The sequence below is a fragment of the Oncorhynchus mykiss genome, chromosome 23 (assembly GCF_013265735.2).
Source record: "Oncorhynchus mykiss isolate Arlee chromosome 23, USDA_OmykA_1.1, whole genome shotgun sequence".
Lineage (NCBI taxonomy): Eukaryota > Metazoa > Chordata > Actinopteri > Salmoniformes > Salmonidae > Oncorhynchus > Oncorhynchus mykiss.
In genome coordinates, this window is record NC_048587.1 from 35753988 (window position 1) to 35775502 (window position 21515).

Consider the following 21515-nt stretch of genomic DNA (forward strand, 5'->3'; position numbering starts at 1 on the left):
GGGACCGGGAGTTGGCTTGAGGGGACGAAACACTCTTTTCTCATCTGGACTGACCACCGTAATCTGGAGTACATCCGGGGGCAAGGAGACTGAATCCTCGTCAGGCAAGGTGGGCGATGTTTTTCATCAGATTTCGTTTCACCATCTCTTACAGACCAGGTTCCCGTAACGCTAAGGCCGACACACTGTCCCGTCTCTATGATACCGAGGAGCAGTCCATCGATCCCACCCCCATACTTCCGGCCTCTTGTCTGGTGGCTCCGGTGGCATGGGAGGTGGACGCAGACATCGAGTGGGCGTCCCGGTTAGAACCTCCTCCACCACAGTGTCCAGCTGGTCGGAGGTATGTCCCACTTGGTGTTCGTGATAGATTGATCAGGTGGGCCCACAAGCTACCCTCCTCTGGTCATCCGGGGATCGATAGGACGGTGCGGGCTCTTAGGGGGACGTACTGGTGGCCCACCTTTGCTAAGGATGTGAGGGTTTATGTTTCTTCCTGTTCGGTGTGCGCCCAGTGTAAGGCTCCTAGACACCTGCCTAGAGGGAAGTTACAGCCCCTCCCCATTCCACAGCGGCCTTGGTCACACCTGTCTGTGGACTTCCTTACCGATCTTCCTCCGTCACATGGGAACACCACGATCTTGGTTGTTGTGGATCGGTTCTCTAAGTCCTGCCGTCTCCTCCCTTTGCCAGGTCTCACTATGGCCCTACAGACTGCGGAGGCCCTGTTTACACACGTCTTCCGGCACTACGGGGTGCCTGAGGACATAGTTTCTGATTGGGGTCCCCAGTTTACTTCCCGGGTTTGGAGGGCATTCATGGAGCGTCTGGGGGTCTCGATCAGCCTGACCTCTGGTTTTCACCCAGAGAGTAATTGGCAGGTGGAGAGAGTGAACAAGGATGTGGGCAGGTTTCTGCGGTCGTATTGCCAGGACCGGCCTGGAGAGTGGGCGAGGTTTATCCCATCGGCGGAGGTGGCTTAGAATTCACTTCGCCACTCCTCCACGGACATGTCGCCGTTTCAGTGCGTGTTGGGCCATCGGCCGGTACTGGTCCCATGGCATCAGAGTCAGACCGAGGCTCCTGCGGTGGAGGATTGGGTGCAGTGCTCAAAGGAGACCTGGAGAGCCGTCCAGGAAGCCCTGAAACGGGCCGGTGGGCGACAGAAGGTGAAACCTGCTCTCGACCCGAAACTTGCCCCTCCGCCTGCCCTGCCGGCAGCTGGGCCTGCGGTTTGTGGGGCCATTTAAAGTCCTGAGGAGAATAAACGAGGTGTGTTATAGGTTACAGCTCTCCCCTTACTATCATATTAACCCCTCGTTTCATGTGTCTCTCCTCAGGCTGGCGGTAGCTGGTCCACTGCAGGACATTGAGGTGCAGGAGGTCCCTCTGCCCCCCCCCCCCCGGACATTGAGGGGGGTCCGGCGTACACTGTACTTTCCATCCTGGACTCTAGATGTTGGGTGGGGGGTCTGCAGTACCTCGTGGATTGGGAGGGGTACGGTCCGGAGGAGAAGTGCTGGTGGGGGACATCTTGACCCATCTCTGCTGGGTGAGTTCCACCGCCTCCATACTGATCGCCCTGCGCCTCACCCTCCGGGTCGTTCTCGAGGCCGGCATCGGCGCGCTGTCACGACTTCCACCGAAGGTGGCTCCTCTCCCTGTTCGGGCAGCGCTCGGCGGTCATCGTCGCCGGTCTACTAGCTGCCACCGATGCTTTTTCATTTTCATTTGGTTATGTCTGTCTTGTGTTTCACCTGTGTTCTATTTGGGTAATGAGGGGACGTATTTAAATCTCGACATATCCTCTGGGTTTTGTGCGGGAGTGTTTTGTTTCCTGTCATTTAGTTTTGGGTTGCGTTTTTTGGGGTTCTGTTGAACAGGTGTTTTTTTTCCTGGACGGTGTCTGGGTGGTTTGAGGCTACTGTTGTAGTCCTGTTTTTTCCTGTTCTTTGGACTTGTTTATTAAATGCCCTTTTCAAAACTTGCATTCTCCTGCACCTGACTCAACACCCACATCTCCTTTGGGAGATATCTGACACTCTGTAAGGAGGAATGGGCCAAAATTCACCCAACTTATTGTGGGAAGCTTGTGGAAGGCTACCCAAAACGTTTGACTGAATTAAATAATTTAAAAGCATTGCTACCAAATACTAATTGTGTATGTAAACTTCTGACCCACTGGGAATGTGATGAAAGGAATAAAATCTGAAATAAATAATTCTCTCTACAATTTTCTGACATTTCACATTCTTAAAATAAAGTGGTGATCCTAACTGACCTAAAACAGGGAATTGTTATTACGATGAAATATCAGGAATTGTGAAAAACTGAGTTTAAATGTATTTGGCTAAGGTGTATGTAAACTTCCAACTTCAACTGTATATGTACATATTCTTAATCATCCCTTTACATGTGTGTGTATTTGTGTGTATAAGGTAGTTGTTGTGAATTCGTTAGACTACTTCTTAGATTTTACTCCATAGTCGGAACTAGAAGCACAAGCATTTCGCTACACTCGCATTAACATCTGCTAACCATGTGTATGTGATCAATAACATTTGATTTGATTTGAGTTGCTGTGGCATGACCTCAAGAGCAGTTCACCAGACATCCCAAGAATATTGCTGAACTGAAACAGTTTTGTAAAGATGAATGGTCCAAAATTCCTCCTGACCGTTGTGCAGGTCTGATCCGCAACTATAGAAAACGTTTGGTTGAGGTTATTGCTGCCAAAGAATGGTCAACCAGTTATTTAATCCAAGGTTTCACATACTTTTCCCACCCAGGACTGTGAATGTTTACACGGTGTGTTCAGTAAAGACATGAAAATGTATACTTTTTTGTGTGTTATTAGTTTAAGCAGACTGTGTTTGTCTATTGTTGTGACCTAGATTTTTTTGACCAATGTATGTAGAAATCCAGGTAATTCCAAAGGGTTCACATACTTTTTCTTGACACTGTATTTATATATACAGGAGCATAACTTTCACTGGGGATGGGGGGACATGTCCCCTTCACATTCTGAAATTGCATTTTTGTCCCCCCCAGTTTTATCATTAGAATGTGATATAAAATGAGGCAACGTTGTGCTTTAAGACCATACCGACTCCTCCGAGTGGTCGGTTAGGCTGTTTGGAGTGAGGGATACAAACTGAACTGTTCCATCACTTCACTGTTTTAACTGTTGACATTTGGCTCCCTGTGAGTGTATATGATATATAGTGGGTTGTGAGAATAGACTTTCTTTGTTACATGTGACTACATTTAGGATCTAATCGTACAGATATTTGTGGGACTATGTGCAACAGTGAAATTATATACAAATGAGTGAGAGAGACACAGAAAGAGAGAGACACAGAGAAAGAGAGGTACATGGAGAGAGAGACAGAGAAATGTGGGAGGGAAGGAAAGTGATGAATGGAGGAAGGGAATGAGAGGAAGGGAGGAGCAGAGGGATTGACCAGGGACCCCATCTAGTAGGCACACTCATTCACTCAGTTACTCTCTCCTCTCCCAGTCTGGGACGTCTAGGACTGCTGTGTCTGTAGCTTTCTAACAGGTTAGTCCACTTTACTCTTATTTTAGGCTGGTTTTATTTAATGACTTTTTATTAACCTTATTGCAGTGCTTTTGGTTTTAAAACATGTGATATGATGAACATCAACCATGTCTGTGACTCAACCTTTTTAAATGAAGATTTAACATAGTCCAGGTATCATTTAGGCTATGCCGATGAAGCCACATTGATTAATACATGCAAATACCCACCCAACAAAATGGAATCAAGGAGTAGGATTTATCTGGGTCTGTGAAACTGACATCATTGATGTTGGATGTTACAGGTGTTTCATTAAAATGTGGAATTGTTATGCCATACTCACCAATTCCTGATAATGGTTGCTTTCTGATTCAAATCACTTTCTGGGGTATTTACATGTAATTACAGTAAGAAAGTGAAATTATTATAATGTCTTCTGTGCATCTCAATGTAAAATGTGATCTAAGTGTATACTCGTGTTTCAGTGCACACAGTGAATGTCTATTTAGTAAGGTTGTAGTGTTGTGCAATGCTAGGTATGACATTTATATAACATGCATGTCTGTCTGATTGTCTGTGTCTGTCTGGGGTGAAATTGGTTTCAGTAGCCCCAAGGTGATATTTTGTACATATGGGAGGTTAGATTTTGAGAACTGAAATACTTATAGACTAATTATACCTCTACGTTTGTGTGAAATGAAATTATAGTTCTGTGGTTGAACAGAATGTTGGAAATGTAGTGTTGGAAATGTAATAGTTTATTCATATTCTGCCCATATTAGACTGGTTTCTATCAAGTCCTCTTCATTGTATCTATAAACTCTGTCCAGATGATGTCAGTATTGGCCTATTTGAGGATAGCCATGGCTTTCTCTCTCTTCTCGTTAACAATTCCATGCTGGCTGAGCCCAGATAGGGCCTCTTATTTTTCAAGTGACTATCAGTGCAGCATTATGGAGCTAAATATCTCATTGGAAATAATCACCTCTGAATACAATACTATTGAACACTATAAAATCCAATCGAGTAATACAATTGTTATTACTTACAGTCAATAACCCAACATTCAAAACTAAATTATGTTGATGACTCTGACCCTTTCTCTCTCTCTCTCTCTCTTTCTCCCCTCTTCCCCCAGGCGCCTCTCCATACTCAGACATGATGCCTCGCATCTTCCTCACCTGCTTGAGTTCTTTGCTCCTCCTCTTCCTCTCCCCCCCAACGCATTCCGAACCCCGCCGACCGTCGTCATCATCACCACGCAGCAGGACCGCACGCGCTCAGGCTCCCGTGGGCAAGGTGCGCCTGGCGGGAAACTATGCCCAGGGACATAACGAGGGTCGTGTAGAGGTGCTGCACAACAACACGTGGGGGACGGTGTGTGATGATGAAGTGGACATCAAACTGGCCAATGTCGTCTGCCGGGAGCTGGGCTTCCAGACCGGCATGACATGGGCGCACAGTGCCAAATATGGAGAGGGTGATGGTAAATGTTCCAGAACAGGTGTTGCATTTTGCAACGATCAAATGTAATCTTTATTTCTATAACATAATACAGATAATATACTCTTTACAATTGAAAGGTAAATTAAACAAACACAGTCACCTGTTGATTTCCAATCTTTTCCATCTGTCAAATGACAATGCATAGGCCTATCTTTCTGTAAATAGTGCATCTGCTTTCTAACTTAAATAACTTTCTTCAAACCCTCCATTTCCTAAACACCTGGCACTTGACTTTTACTGCCGGGCCTGATTTACCATATTGCATTGGCTGCACATTTAGTAATTTCAAAACAGCAGTAGCCTATCCCAGGCTGCAACCTGGTCTCATAGCATTTTGTATTATTCTGTACATAAATCAAAGACACTCTATTTAGTACGATATGTTACACATTGCAAAACATACTATATATAACGAACTTGCGAAAATGTAGCTAACTATAGCTAGCTGGCTAATGTTAGCTGGGCTAGTGGTTAGGGATTAGTGTTAAGTTTAGTTTAGGAGTTAGGATAAAGGGTTAGGGGAAGGGTTATCTAAAAGGGTTAAGGTTAGGGAAAGGGTTTTCTAAAAGGGTTAAGGTTAAAGGGTTAGGGTTAGCTAACATGCAAGTAGTTGAAAAGTAGCTAAAAAGTAATGTTGTAGAAAAGTTGCTAAAATGCTAAAGTTGTCCACAATGAGATTCTAACTCGCAGCCTTTGGGTTGCTAGACATTCGTGTTATACGGCAACCAATCCACTTCGACCAACCACCCTATTTTCAGTTTTGCCATAAGTAATCATCATTCTTATGTAACAATACCCAGGTAACATATCCTACTAATTTCAGTGTCCCGGGTTTACTATGTTACATCTAGTCTATGAGACCAGGCTGCATGATAGGGTGGTGGTGCTAGACAGCCTAGCCTAGCTGCTGCTCTGTCGGTTCACTCGCTCTTCCATTTTAATTGGAATTTAAAGGGGGCAATAAAGAATGTCCATAAACCAAGGCAAGTGTAGCACGTCGCTGGCAGGGCAAGGCTGTCATTACTGTAAAACAAATGCTCCTCTCAGGCCGTATATCGCCAGGCTGCCAGGCAGTGGCTGTAATAAGCAGTGCAGTGAAGTCCTATAAGTTATCTTTGTATCTTTATGATGCTGGCGAACTCGGCTCAGTCACTGCAGGGTTATTTTGATTATATTAATTGGTGGTATTTACTGTGTTTACTCAAAAAAAAAAATATATATCAGTGAATGAAGGAATGAGGGAATGGATAGAGGATTCAGTTAGTCATTTAAATTCATCCATCCACGGATCCATCCATCCATCTACCCACCCAACCACTCATAAATCCATCCATCCACCCACCCACCCACAAACCCACCCACCCACCCAGCCATTTATCCCTCCCTGCCTCCTTACTTCTATCAATGACAAATTGATGTCCATATCCGATAATAACCTTGTTTCCGCCGTCCCCAGGTCCTATCTGGATGGACAATGTGCGTTGTGATGGCACAGAGAAGACTCTGAAAGACTGTAAACATAACGGCTGGGGCGTCAATGACTGTAAGCACTCTGAGGACCTTGGCGTGGTCTGCAGTCCGGAGAGACGACTGGACCAGGTCACAGGTTCGCGTAATGGTCAGTCGGTTGCCCTGCGTCCGGATGTCAGTCCCTCGCCCCAGTGGCAGAGCATTCTGGCCAGCCGCAGTAACCCCCGACAGGCCCATCAGGGAAACGGACACCTCCCGGAGAGCCCCAGGCTGAGACAGCACCTCTACAACCCGGTAGGTAGCATTAGACCTTATACTCTCTATCCCTGCTACCTCTAGCAGTAAAGTAGGTACTGTAGACTAAAACAGCATACAACTTGGTAAGCAGCTACAGTGGGCACCACCAACTCCATTATACATGTTTTACCTTTATTTAACTAGGCAAGTCAGTTAAGAACAAATTCTTATTTTACAATGACAGCCTACAGGGGAACAGTGGGTTAACTGCCATGTTCAGGGGCAGAACTAAAGAAAGATGACTTTGTCAGCTCGAGGATTTGATCCAGTAACCTTTCTGTTACTGGCCCAATGCTCTAACCACTAGGCTACTTGTTGCCACTCTATAACTTCGGCACTTGCTGATCAACCACCGATGCTGCCAATGCCAATAGTCAATCAATCTCTTTACTGTCACAGTTGATAAATTCATTGTGTAGGTCAACTGAATTTGAAAGTGTCCTTGATCAAACTATTCTACAGTGAAGGCTTGAGAAATCCCCTCCCCCTTCTCTCTCAGTATTCCAGCAAGGTGCGCATTCAGGAGGTGCGTCTGCGACCCATCCTGATGCACACTAAGAAGCGGGCCCTGATCACTGAGGGTGTGGTGCAAGTGAAGCATGCTGGGAGATGGAGGCAGGTGTGTGACCTGGGCTGGAACCTCAACAGCAGCAAAGTGGTGTGTGGAATGCTGGGGTTCCCTGAGGCAGAACTACACAACGAAAGAACATACAAGTAAGTCAACCCCTCCATTTTGCCCACAGACCTGCAAATAGTTGGAAAGGGTAGATTTTAGACAGGGCTACGATTTGTTTCCTGATGTACTCATGTCCTCATTTCTATGGTGTTCATATTAAGAAGTCCCTCAGTTATCAGGCATAACTTTCTCAGTTGTTAGTCAAAGTGTCCTAGATTGCCAGTTCTCAGATAAAGGATTTTTTTTTTAAATACGTGATGGACTTTTCTTGTCTAACATCTTCAGGAGTTCCTAATATGGATGCCTTACAGTTGTTAAGTACTGCGCTATTGGCGCTGACTCCTGGACTGTGACAGCATTGACATTAATCCCATTGTGAAATGATACAAAAACGTAAATTGAATAAACGTATAGAGAAGAGAATGTAAAAACAGAGACATCAATTTGAATACTCATTTAAGTCACTGGTGTTCAGACTGGAGTGTAAAGGCTATTGTCTGCCTTATCTCCCTCCTCCAGCCTCCCCTCTCTCTTTTCTCTTTTTCTCATTCTCTCTCCCTTCTTTCCCTCCTCCAAGGCACCCTGCCCAGAATAAGGACAGGGAAGATGATAAAGATAACTTGTCTCCCTCTTTCTCCCTCTCTATCTCTCTCCCCCTCTTTCTACCTCATCTCTCTCTCTCTCCCTCTCTCCCTCTCGCCGTCTCTCTGCTCTTTCTCTCTCTACCTCATCCCCCTCTTTCTTGCTCTCTTTCCCACCCCTCCCTCTCCCACCTCTCTCTTCCCCTCCTCTCTCTCTGATGTCATCTACCTTTCCCTGCCCTCTCAGCCCAGACAAACAGCTCCACTCAAACTTATAGATCCCAGTGATGAGCTCTAATATCTATACTGATTGTTATTTAACTGGCCCATCAATACAGAGGCATATAGGGAACTGGAGAGAGACAGGGCTTTTTGTGGAGGGACTGGTGGTATTGGCAGTTCCCTCACAGGGAGTTTAACTCAACCATTCATCTCCTCACCTTTACCTGCTGTTCCCTCTGAGGACACTGCTCATGTTCCGCCAGCCCAGGCATATTATAGAGAGCAGTGTGTGTGTGTGTGTGTGTGTGTGTGTGTGTGTGTGTGTGTGTGTGTGTGTGTGTGTGTGTGTGTGTGTGTGTGTGTGTGTGTGTGAGAGAGAGAGAGAGAGAGAGACTTAGTATGTGTAGGTGTGTATGTGTGTGTGTGGGTTAGGGTCCTTGGGATGTTCCTACCCCATTGAAGTTTACATTTAAATTGGTTAAAGTAAGGGTTAAGGTTAGGGTTAGGTAAGGATTCTGGTTATGGTTAAGGTTAGGGTTAAGGTTAGGGACATCCCAAGGATTCCGGATAGCAAACCTAACCTTTCTCAGTCACTCAACTGCATATCCTCTGACCCTGTGGAAAACAGTGGTTTCAGGATGGTTTGATTCATAAACGAGGGAGGACCACACATTAGCATGACTATTTCTGTCCCATTATGAAGGAAAGTCCTCTGTCCAGACCTACTTGGACATCCTACTGTAATTATTTCCTGAAAGTTTTGTCCTGTGCGACTCAAAGTTGAGACATTCATTCTCCGTATGGGCTCCAACTACTGTGGCGAGCTGTGTGTGTCAGTGTGTGTTCGTGTGTGTGCTTGTATGTACGTGCGTGTGATTGAGCTGACCATAACATCTGTTCTATACTCCAGGTGTTAGAATCCTGTAACTGTTTAAAGAGAGCTACTGTTTTAGCCAGTTCATTTCCTCACTAGACATTTTCCTGTCATGCTACGTGAAAGTGAGCGGAGTTTCAAGACCGGACTGGTCAATTTTCATGTTGTAAAATATTTGATTGGTCTGTTTGCCTGTCAACCAGTTTTTATGTGCCAGATGTTTCAGTTACATCATTATATCTTTAGCTCGTGTTTGTATAAGGGGTGGGAATGGGCGGGGTCTAATAAAATGACTACACCAGCTTTTAGAATGAAGGGAGATCCTCATATAAATATAACACTGGCTGTTTAATGACTGCAAAGACTCACCATGTTACACCTGGTACGGCTCCTCTTACTGATGTGGCAACCTAACCCTATAGGTCCAAGTAGACTACGCCACCTTCTGTTAAATGAGGGGAAGGACATGAACCTTAAAGAATGGCCTATTGGTCAACTAAATTGATGTGAGGACAGTTTTTACCATCTCCTCTTTGGTCACTGTGAGAGTTCCACATGTTGCATCTGAATGTGCTAATCGGAGAAATGTAATTGCTATTCCTACTTTGTTTTATTGTCCTAATAAGTTTAATCAGATCTTTGTATTGAAACTCCGTGTGATTTTAAATGCAGAAAGGTTTGAGATTTTTACATCTTAACATTCATAGTTTATTACCTAAAATGGATAATGTCAAGATCTGAGCCTCTCAGGCAAACCCTGATATTTGTATTTTTTCTGAAACTTGGTTAACTGATAAAACCTGGACTCTGAGGATGCTATGGATGGTTACAATGTGTTTAGGGCGGATAAGAAAGGCAAAGGTGGTGGTGTTGCTATTCACCCAAATATTCTTCTTTCTGTGTCTCTTTTAAAGGTTACCTCTAAGTCCTAAACACTTTTAATTGTTGGCTTTAAGTCTTCAGTTGGGTTCAAACAAAAAAAGAACAGTTACAGGAATCTATCGTCCACCCTCTGCCAAGAAGTGTGCACTAAACGAACTCACTGATTTAATTGCCATTTTTACTACCCAAGAGGTGTTGATCGCTGGAGAGTTTAATCTTGCATGGGGAACGCAGGAGGCAGGATTGTAAAGGATTTCTGTACTAATCTAAATTTGTCCCAGCTGATTACAAAGCCTACTCGTCCAAACTTAAAGGACCCTACACCATCGATTTTGATTTACCCTATATTTACAAATACTCCAGATAAATATGCTGGGACTGGGGTTTTTGCTTTGGATATTAGTGATCACTCTCTCATTGTATGTGTCAGGGATATACGGATGCCAAGATCCAACCCTTCTGAGTATAAACTAGTATAAAACTAGTTAAAAAAGCCAAATCTGATGATTATATTAATACACTATATAAATGTATAGGGAACCCAGGTACATTTTGGAAAGCTGTAACATCACTGAAGGGTTGTGTCTCCTTTTCTCAACCCCAATGCATTCATTTAGATTGTGGCCCTATTACTGACTAAATGTATCATTAATGCATTAGAATTAGAATTACATTAGAATGTATCTCAAGCCATCTCTTGAAAAGAGTAGTTTGGATGTTGATGGTGAAAATCTATTGAATGATACTGAAAATGCTGGTCAGGAGTTTTCTTTTCGGAAATTCACTGATAAAGATGCCCTGGATGCATTGCTAACATTAGACAACAACAAAAAATCACAGGGGCTGATCATTTGGAACCTGTTCTGTTTAAGCATGCAGCTCCCTTTATTGCTGGATCAGTAGCCCACATTTTTTATTTAACATTGTTATCAGGAAGTATCCAAAAGCATGGAAATCCGCTTATGTGCTGCCACTTCATAAGGGATACAAATGATCTTGACAACTATCGCCCCATTTCAAGACTACCTTCTTTAGCTAAGATTGCTAAGATGTTCATTTTTTATCTGATAATTGTATTTTTAATATAAACCAATCAGGGTTTAGACCTGGGCATAGTACTACCACAGCATCTACGCTAGTTGTTAATGATCTTGTCAATGCCTTGGATGCTAAAAAGAGCTGTCAAAGTCATTCAACACTGTTGATCATTCTGTTTTGCTGAAGAATTTACCAAAAACAGGCCTGGGATATACAGCCTGTTTATGGTTTCAGAATTATCTTAGCGACAGAACTCAGGCCATCTTCATAGGTGGGGTTAAATCTGTATTTCTTGAGATTCAAAAAGGTGTTCCTCAGGGTTCAATTTTGGGTCCATTATTGTTCACCTTGTATATTAATGACATAGGAAACACTGTTAATACTTGTAACATTCATCTCTATGCAGATGACACAGTTTTGTATTCCTGTGCCACCTTGGTGTAGCAGGCCATTCGTGAACTTCAGCATGACATTGATTCAATTCAGAAATCACTTAGTTCTTAAATATGTGTTAAATACAAGTAAAACCAAGCTCATACTGTTCTCTAGGTCACAAAATGTCACAATCTGCATATTTGCGCTACAAATGGAGCCCAAATTGAGCTTGTTTCTCAATATACTGTAGGTACCTGGGTGTCTGGATTGATGACAAGTTGTTCTTCGTATCGCAGATAGAAAATCTGACTAAGAAGCTAAGATTGTTTTTTATGTCGAAATAAATCATACCCCAGTATTGAAAATAGGAGAAAGATTGTTAATACAACACTTCTCCCTGTAATGGATTTTGATGATATTGTTTACATGCATGCAGCAACCTCTGTTTTGAAACCCTTGGACACAGTCTTCCATTCCGCAATATGTTTTATCACAGGGGACAGTTTTAGGACCCATTGTAGTCTGTATACAAATGTGGGATGGACCTCTCTGTCTGTAAAAGAGCTGCATTTTCTCTTTTATTTCATTACAAAGCAGTCTTACAAAAACTGCCTCCGTATGTACAGTATATACAGTGCCTTGCGAAAGTATTCGGCTCCCTTGAACTTTGCGACCTTTTGCCACATTTCAGGCTTCAAACATAAAGATATAAAACTGTATTTTTTTGTGAAGAATCAACAACAAGTGGGACACAATCATGAAGTGGAACGACATTTATTGGATATTTCAAACTTTTTTAACAAATCAAAAACTGAAAAATTGGGCGTGCAAAATTATTCAGCCCCCTTAAGTTAATACTTTGTAGCGCCACCTTTTGCTGCGATTACAGCTGTAAGTCACTTGGGGTATGTCTCTATCAGTTTTGCACATCGAGAGACTGACATTTTTGGGGATGGTGTGTTCAGCTGTGTTGCTTTATGCCAAACATAACGTTTTGCATTGTTGCTAAAAAGTTAAATTTTGGTTTCATCTGACCAGAGCACCTTCTTCCACATGTTTGGTGTGTCTCCCAGGTGGCTTGTGGCAAACTTTAAACAACACTTTTTATGGATATCTTTAAGAAATGGCTTTCTTCTTGCCACTCTTCCATAAAGGTTAGATTTGTGCAATATACGACTGATTGTTGTCCTATGGACAGAGTCTCCCACCTCAGCTGTAGATCTCTGCAGTTCATCCAGAGTGATCATGGGCCTCTTGGCTGCATCTCTGATCAGTCTTCTCCTTGTATGAGCTGAAAGTTTAGAGGGACGGCCAGGTCTTGGTAGATTTGCAGTGGTCTGATACTCTTTCCATTTCAATATTATCGCTTGCACAGTGCTCCTTGGGATGTTTAAAGCTTGGGAAATCTTTTTGTATCCAAATCCGGCTTTAAACTTCTTCACAACAGTATCTCGGACCTGCCTGGTGTGTTCCTTGTTCTTCATGATTCTCTCTGCGCTTTTAACGGACCTCTGAGACTATCACAGTGCAGGTGCATTTATACGGAGACTTGATTACACACAGGTGGATTGTATTTATCATCATTAGTCATTTAGGTCAACATTGGATCATTCAGAGATCCTCACTGAACTTCTGGAGAGAGTTTGCTGCACTGAAAGTAAAGGGGCTGAATAATTTTGCACGCCCAATTTTTCAGTTTTTGATTTGTTAAAAAAGTTTGAAATATCCAATAAATGTCGTTCCACTTCATGATTGTGTCCCACTTGTTGTTGACTCTTTACCAAAAAATACAGTTTTATATCTTTATGTTTGAAGCCTCAAATGTGGCAAAAGGTCGCAAAGTTCAAGGGGGCCGAATACTTTCGCAAGGCGCAGTATACATATACATATTACAATGTGCACAAAATCATATAATTCCAAAAACACCTTGTGAGAAAATCTCCCCCACCAACACACCGAAATTAAAGCTTGCCCACCCAGGATACAGTGCACTCCAGATCAACTGCGGCCCACGAGATGGTGACCGACTAGAAAAACACTTCCACAAGATCGGAGCGAGAGCTCTGACAGAGGGAATTATTTTGTTTCCGCTCCCAACCCAATCTAGGAAGTGCCGTTAATACTCTTACACAGTATAGGCTACAATAGTATGGAAGCACACCAGGGGTGTCAAGCACCCCAATACTCTGAGGGGGCATAAAGTATGGATGGCTTGGGAATTTCTATGCATATCTAAGTACTCCCCTTGAGTGGTCTTTAACTTCATGACTGGCGGTAATTTTTTTAAAGGAAGTAAATATGCTTCTCTGTATCTCTGCTAAAATCTGGGTTAAAGATTGAAGGTAATGTGAGTCTTATTCAGTACATTTAGTAGTTGCTAGATTTTTTAAAGTCTACCAACCTTGCCAGCAGGCTTTCCAGCTAATATAGTTAGACAAGCAAGCTACTCTAACTTGATTGATAGTCTGAAAGAGGTTCTTGGTAGCTAGTTATTTATATATATAATAAATAAAAATTACAGGATAAATATGAGGGGGCACAGTGATTGGTATGAGCTTTTTTTTAAGTACTGGCTACATGCGCCTGGACTGGCTCCCTTTTCCCTCCCTCCCATCCGGCTTCTGAATTGCAGAGCTCCACTCATAACCCCAGAACAGCAGTGCGTGTTACTTCTCTCGAATACTCCATGCTGCTCAATGACTCACTCACTCCTTCCTTCACCCCCTTCACCCCTATAGGCAATTATTTGTCAGCCAGGTCAGCCAGGTCAACACTGCATCAGGCCTGGATACCACAGTAAAGTTTCCATTTTTTTGTCACCAGTGGTGGAAAAAGTACCCAATTGTCATACTTGAATAAAAATGAAAGACACCTTAATAGAAAGTGTGAAAGTCACCCTATAAAATACTACTTGAGTAAAAGTCTAAAAGTATTTGGTTCTAAATATACTTAAGTATCCAAAGTAAATGTAATTGCTAAAATATACTTAAGTATCAAAATAAAGACCATACCAGACCAGAGCATATGGCTCCTGTCCCTTCCTGGCTTCAAATTCCTTATATTAAGCAAACCAGGTGGCACCATGTTCTTGTTTTTTAAATTCACGGATAGCCAGGGGCACACTTCAGCATTCAGACATCATTTACAAACGAAGCATGTGTGTTTAGTGAGTCTGTCAGATCAGAGGCAGTAGGGGTGACCAGGGATGTTCTCTTGAGAAGTGGGTGAATTAGACAATTTTCCTGTCCTGCTTAGCATTCAAAATATAAAGAATACTTATAGGTGTCAGGGAAAATGTATGGATAAAAAGTACATATATATATTTTTTTGTACTGAATTAAAAGTTGTCAAAAAATATAAATAGTGAAGTACAGACACAAAAAAACTGCTTAAGTAGTACTTTAAAGTATACTTTACAAAAATATAAATGCAACATGCAACATGCAACATTGATTTTACTGAGTTAAAGATCATATGAGTAAATCAGTTAACTGAAATAAATTCAATAGTACCTTATCTGTAGATTTCACATGACTGGGAATACATGTCACACCCTGACCATAGTTTGCTTTGTATGTTTCTATGTTTTGGTTGGTCAGGGTGTGATCTGAGTGGGCATTCTATGTTGGATGTCTTGTTTGTCTATTTCTATGTCTGGCCTGATATGGTTCTCAATCAGAGGCAGGTGTTAGTCATTGTCTCTGATTGGGAACCATATTTAGGTAGCCTGGGTTTCACTGTGTGTTTGTGGGTGATTGTTCCTGTCTCTGTGTTTGCACCAGATAGGGCTGTTTTGGTTTTTCACATTTCTTGTTTTGTTAGTCTATTCATGTATAGTTTCTTTATTAAAGAACCATGAATAATCACCACGCTGCGTTTTGGTCCGCCTCTCCTTCGACTCAAGAAAACCGTTACAATACAGATATGTATTTGTTGGTCACAGATACTGCTCGCCCACACAATGCCATACACGTGGTCTGCGGTTGTGAGGCCGGTTGGACGTACTGCCACATTCTCTAAAACGATGTTGGCAGCGGCTTATGCTAAAGAAATGAACATTCAATTATCTGGTAACTGCTTTGGTCGACATTCTTGTTGTCAGCATGCCAATTGCATGCGCCCTTGAAACTTGAGACATCTGTGGCATTGTGTTGTGTGACAAAACTGCACATTCTAGAGTGGCTTTTTATGATCCCCAGCAGAAGGTGCACCTGTGTAATGATCATGCTAATTAGTCAGCTTCTTGATATGCCACACCTGTCAGGTGAATGGATTATCTTGGAAAAGGAGAAATGCTCACTAACAGTGATGTAAACAAATTGGTGCACAAAAATTGAAAGAAATAAGCTTTTTGTGCATATGGAACATTTCTGGGGTCTTTTATTTCAGCTCTTGAAACATGGGACCAACACTTTACATGTTACGTTTATATTTGTGTTGTGTATATTTTTACTTAAGTACTTCACACCACTGATTGTCATGTGCACAAGTACAGTGAAATGCATTTCTTCATTTCTGCCTAAACAGAACAGCAGATGAAAGAGAAGAGGATAGATGGGGTAGTTATAGCTTTCGCAGTATTCCTTGAATGGAGCTGAGTCTGACTACGCATCAAGGAGAGGGAGGAAGGGGGAGAGGGAGTGGTGAGTGAAGAGGACAAGATTGGTGTAGCCTGAAGGACTTGGCCTGAAGCCTTCACAGGCAGCTGACTTCTGTTGGCATCTTGTTTTATAACCTCTGAGGTCAAAGGAACAGAAACACCAAGGCTTTCAAGAAAAGAAAGAGAAAGTAAGGAATAAAGTAGAAAAAAACTAAGAGAGGTCGATATAGTCAGGAACATTTATTTGTCCGGTTTTCACAAGTGCATGCTAGTCCAATGGCCTTGTCCAAAATCTGTCTTGCCTATTACTTAATAAAACTGCATTCTGGGTATCATAGACATACTATTTAGAACATATGCTTTAGTTAAAATGTATGCAGTTAGCAACAAGTATTAACATACTAGACTCACCCATAGTGAGAATGCGTCATCTAATGTGTAATTGTGTTGTTTCCCGCCATTCGTTCATTGAGGTACAGTGTGTCCCCTTATCTCATTATCAGCTGACAACAGTTGTTGTCAAACACAGGTGGATCTGAAAAGATGACTCTCTTCCTCAATAGTGTGCAGTGAATTCTACAAGAGAGGAATAGATGAAGCATGAGGATTTACTCCGCCCAAAATCTATCAGCGTGAGATAAGCCCTTTTTTTTGTATGGAGGTCTATGAGAGAGCGTCAAATTACGTGAGGCTTATTTGATCAAATATACATTTCGTAATGTTTAGGCCGTTACAAATGATATAAGTACTGATTTAAGTGGATGCACGTGCATTCCGGCAACTTTTAGAAAACTAGTTAGCTGTGCCTGTGTTTCTGCCCTCTCATTGGCCTATAATAGTCCCACCTGATCTCGCCTGCCTTCAATCATTGAGGACATGTATTTCCATTGTTAGAGTGCTCACTCGGCTGTCTTATCAATATAATAGATCATCTTTGATTCTACTGCATGAAAAGTAAAAGTGAGTATGACAACCTGGTATTTAAAGCATGCACATTTTTCGAAATGTCACAGTCTACTATAAAACATTTTATTTCGCATACCCAAAATGCCTACTTGTACGGGTATTCGGATACGGCCATTGTCCGGTTTGTTTTTTCATCAGTAGGTCTCTGTTGCATTCTGAGTTTACTAAATTAAATGACATTTTTGATGGCATTTGATGGCTATCTGTTTTGATTCAGTTCTGTCTTTGTGTCCTAGGGTTGACCTGATGTTGGGTTCACAAATGGGAGAAAACTTCTGGAAACTGACAACAAAAAGGGACATTCTCATTGGCAAAACTCCCATCTGTTTCAAAGCATTTTCTTTCATTTCCTTCCTACTGAACAGTACCCAAGTGTTTGTATGCCTTTTGGTCCAGCTGATGAAAGCTTTAGACCTGTCATCACATTACTCTGATATGACCTAGAACGGCCAGATCGTTTTTCACCTCATTACAGTTATACATGTTTAAAGTCTATATAGTTATCAAGGCCAGTTTTGCTCTATTACATTTTTTTCTAATAGATTTTATTAGTATTTTAGCCCTGGTTGGTTGATAATTGTAAGACATAACAGTTTTTATGAATAGCCCAATATCCCACATCCTAAGATTGTGTGATTGAGTGTCTGATGGTTGGTTGACTGAAATGGCTTAAAAGTGCAGTCTGCAACTTTCATTACTTTCTTTCTTCAAACACTGTTGTTGAAGAAGCTAAATAGAAATAGCACTTACTTAACTTGAAATGAAAGTTATAGACTGCACCTTTAATTAACTGAGCAGAGCCCAGTATGGACTGGCATGACATGGCATGGATTGACATATATACCAGACAGTCTCTGGTCCATTCTTAGAAAGCCCAGACCAGACCAGAGCATATGGCTCCTGTCTCCTCCTGGCTCCTGTCCCGTCCTGGCTTCTGTCCATCTCTCCTGGTCTGGATGAGACTCTGAAGATGTTGTAATTATAGGTTGGGCAGGAGTAAGGCTCTTCAGGATTTCTGCCCTGCCTGTCGCCAGAGAAAAAACGTCCCAATTATAGCTGTGTGTGTGTCCGTTGATGTGTGTGTGTGTATACATGCATCCTTTGTGTGTGTGTGTGTCTGTGTATGTACAGTATGTATGTGTGCATCATTTGTGTGTCTGTGTAAGTATGTTTGCATGCGTGCATTGTAAATGTGTGAGTGAAGAAGAGTGTGTAGGGCAGGGACTGAGCCACTGATGCTATCCAATTATAGTTTGGGCCCTACTTTGGCCCGCTGTGTCAGCAACGTCTGTTTCTCTCTGTCACTCTGGAGATTTGAGGACCTACAACCACCATTTTGTTTAATTGCACTTCAGCTCAGCTCTCCCTAAGATGGGGGGTATCATTTTCCTTAGGGTGACATTTTGTGTGTCCGATTCAGTCTTGGTTGTGTCTCAGATCTAAGCAATCTGAGTGATCCTAAGTGAGCTCGTCTCTAATTTATGTGGCCGTCTTTTAATTTATGTAGGCCTATGTATTGCGGCTGTGCTTTATGTGGTTGTGGAGAAGCGATGAACCCTGGTGCTCAGCCCAAGTTGTAATTTAAATAGCTTTTTGTTTTGATGGGTATGTCATACTGCATTCATTGTGTAAGATATCATCCTAGCCAAGGAGGAGCTCATAGGCTGTCATCTCTGATTCCATGGAAAAAGTTTATCCTGATATGATAGGAGGACAAAGACTATGCAACTCTGTAACTTCACCTTCGCAACTGAAAACTGTGCTTAGATCGGTGGTTCCCAACAACCACTACCCTGACAAAGCCTTTGGTGGTTAAAGTGGTTGTTATTAATATTCAGGGTTCAAACAGTACTCCTTCTTTTGGCACTGTATGGTAAGGGAGGGAGATACTCTACAGCTTCCTAGGAGTAAGAGGAGAGAGAGAGATAAAGACAGAGGGATGAAGTGAAAGAGAGAGAGAGAGAGGGGGGAGAGAGGGGGGGGAGCTAGAGAAAGTGGCAAAGCAGTAAGGCAGTAAAGAAAGTAAGGGAGTGTGACGGTGCTGAAAACAGAAACAGCAGGGTGACTGTTGTCATTTAGCAACAGGGGTAGGTCCCCCTATCGTTAGCCTCTCTCTCTCTTGCTCTCCCTCTCCCTGTGGGTTGGTAAATGAGGGGTGGAGGCCTCGAACACACTGATTATTAAGGAAGACTGGGGCTCTTGAGAGGTTAAACACATTTAAACACACACCATTACTGAGTCAGAGGTGTAGTCTAGGAACAGTAAGTCTGTTTTCTCAACCTGATTCGACCTGTTCATAATGTGTGTTCATACAAGTGTTCATAATATACACACTAGTTAGCTGGCTAACATCTGCGCAATCATTACAGAGAAAGAGGGATTCGTGCAATCGTTTTGTGTACTGTAGAGAGAGCTCACCATAAATACCTATAAAGACAGAAGAAGTAGCATGAATAAAGTTAGAATAGTAGTAATTATACATGGGTTTTATGTAGTGCCTTTTAATGTCCTAAAGCCACTTTAAAATTAGGTTGAAGTTAAGTGAACTTAGGTCAAGTTCAACCAAAGTTCAATGAAATATACCATAATTGAATCAAATGTAGAGTCTAGTATAAGGCCGAAACGTGTTTTTCTTTCCTCAGTGCTCAATTTACTCATTGTCAGTGTGATTTTCTGGTGAGAGAAAACAGTTGGTTTGATTGGTGTGTCTCTCCCCTGTGTGTGTGTGTGTGTGTGTGTGCATGTGTGTGTGCGTGCCTATGAATATGTGTGTCGATTATCTAGGTTACGAACGTGTAACAACGGTGACGCAGGGAAGACCTGTTCAAGTTATTTTATGTGTGTAGTTTAAGAATAAGTGTTCAATTCAATTCGCAGAGTATGTCTGTTTCAATCAACAACAAACCTTACTGCTACAGTATATGTCTGCCTGAACATTACTCACACATGTAATTCAACTTTTCTGGCCTTAATTTAAAGCACGTGTCAAACTCATTCATAGGAGGGCGTGTCTCCGGGTTTTCGCTCCTCCCTTGTACTTGATTGATGAACTTAACCCACTAATTAGTGAAGAACTCCCCTCAGCTGGTTGTCTAGGTCTTAATTAAAAGGAAAACCCCACGGACATTTGGCCCTCCATGCAATGAGTTTGACACCACTGCCTTAAAGGGATAGTTCAACCATTAATGCTCATTTTCATGTCAAGCTAGCTATGTTTGTCACAATTCTCTGAAGGTAAAAAAAAAGTTGTGACTAAGGACAAAAAAACTTTTAAGGGATCACAACTAATTGACTAAGTTATTTTGATGCTTATTTATGTATGCTAAATATAAGCATGCCTGGTGTCAGTTTACATCCATTGTTTTTACGTCAAAACATGCTAATGTTAGCATTAGATAAAAGTGTATTTGGGTACTTGAAAGCGCTATTTGAAACCCATACATATGTAGCCTATTATAATATTAAACTTAACAGACATTTAAATAAACATGTTTATTTCAGTCCCTCCTACATGGCCCATAGACAACTTTCATAGTCTGGAAACAAGTATTTGTAACATGTAGTTGGTGAGCACTTTACCATAGCATGACTTTACTCTAGCTGCTTTAAAATATCAGGGCTATGACAATGCACTATCAAAAAAAATCATACTGAAGGAGGAAAGGAGGTATAGCATGCTATGGGGAGTCAACAACCAATCATATTTGCCTGAAGAAAAGTCACGCCCAACGGGCCAATGGATACTGAGCCCGCCCTCGGAAGCCCCGCCTTCCTGGCTATAATACCAGGAATCACATTCATTTCCTCAATTTGGTGCAGCTTTTTTTTGCGAGCCCAAATCCCCTGACGGTGCGGGGCCAAAATATGTCATATGTCGTTCCCTTAGGAAGTGACCTACCCCAAGCTGGATTAGTAAAACATACAAAAAGCTGGTCACGAACGTGGATATCCTTGGTCCTATCCATATACGTGCATAAAGTGCGCACCGGACATAGACCATGTAACCTCCATTGTTCACTTCAAGCAAACGGAGGAGGGGACCTGTAAGACATAGCATGGGACCTGTAAGACATAGGCATAACCTTGGGAGCAAAAGCTGCGTTAGGACGTACTGTAACATCACTTTGGAGTCACCAGACACTTTGGTGTCCCCAGTACACATTCCTAACAGGAATGTGTACTGATAGAGTGTGGTGATCCAAGGCCATGAGCAGGGCAGTCTTGTAGGAAAGGACCTTCAGGTCCTCAGACTCCAATGGTTCAAACGAAGGCTCACACAGAGCGTCCAGGACCAAAGCCAGGTCTCAGGTGTCTGAGCCGACGTACTAGTCTGAGCCGACTTACACCTTTTAGGAACCGCACCACCAGATGATGACACCCTGGGTTAGAGCCGTCAATCCCTACATGACACGCCGAGATTGGCTGCCATATAAACCTTCAATGTGAAAAAGTAAAGGCCCTTCTCAAAAACCTCTTGAAAGAACATC

At 42.4% G+C, this 21515-nt stretch overlaps 1 protein-coding gene across 2 annotated transcripts in view; it reads left to right on the forward strand.

Moving 5' to 3' along the window:
- The first annotated feature begins 3474 nt into the window (after positions 1–3474).
- loxl4 (lysyl oxidase-like 4) overlaps positions 3475–21515 on the forward strand; it is a 57240-nt gene continuing 39199 nt past the window's right edge. Inside the window, exons 1-4 of one of the 2 annotated variants that reach the window (XM_021580870.2) lie at positions 3475–3562; positions 4680–5027; positions 6504–6811; positions 7314–7528. In XM_021580870.2, the coding sequence (XP_021436545.2) occupies positions 4700–5027; positions 6504–6811; positions 7314–7528 (851 nt within the window). In that variant the 5' untranslated portion in view covers positions 3475–3562; positions 4680–4699. Of the gene's footprint in view, positions 3563–4679; positions 5028–6503; positions 6812–7313; positions 7529–16955; positions 17023–21515 lie in introns of those variants that run through there. The other variant, XM_036960340.1, reaches the window with a different exon arrangement.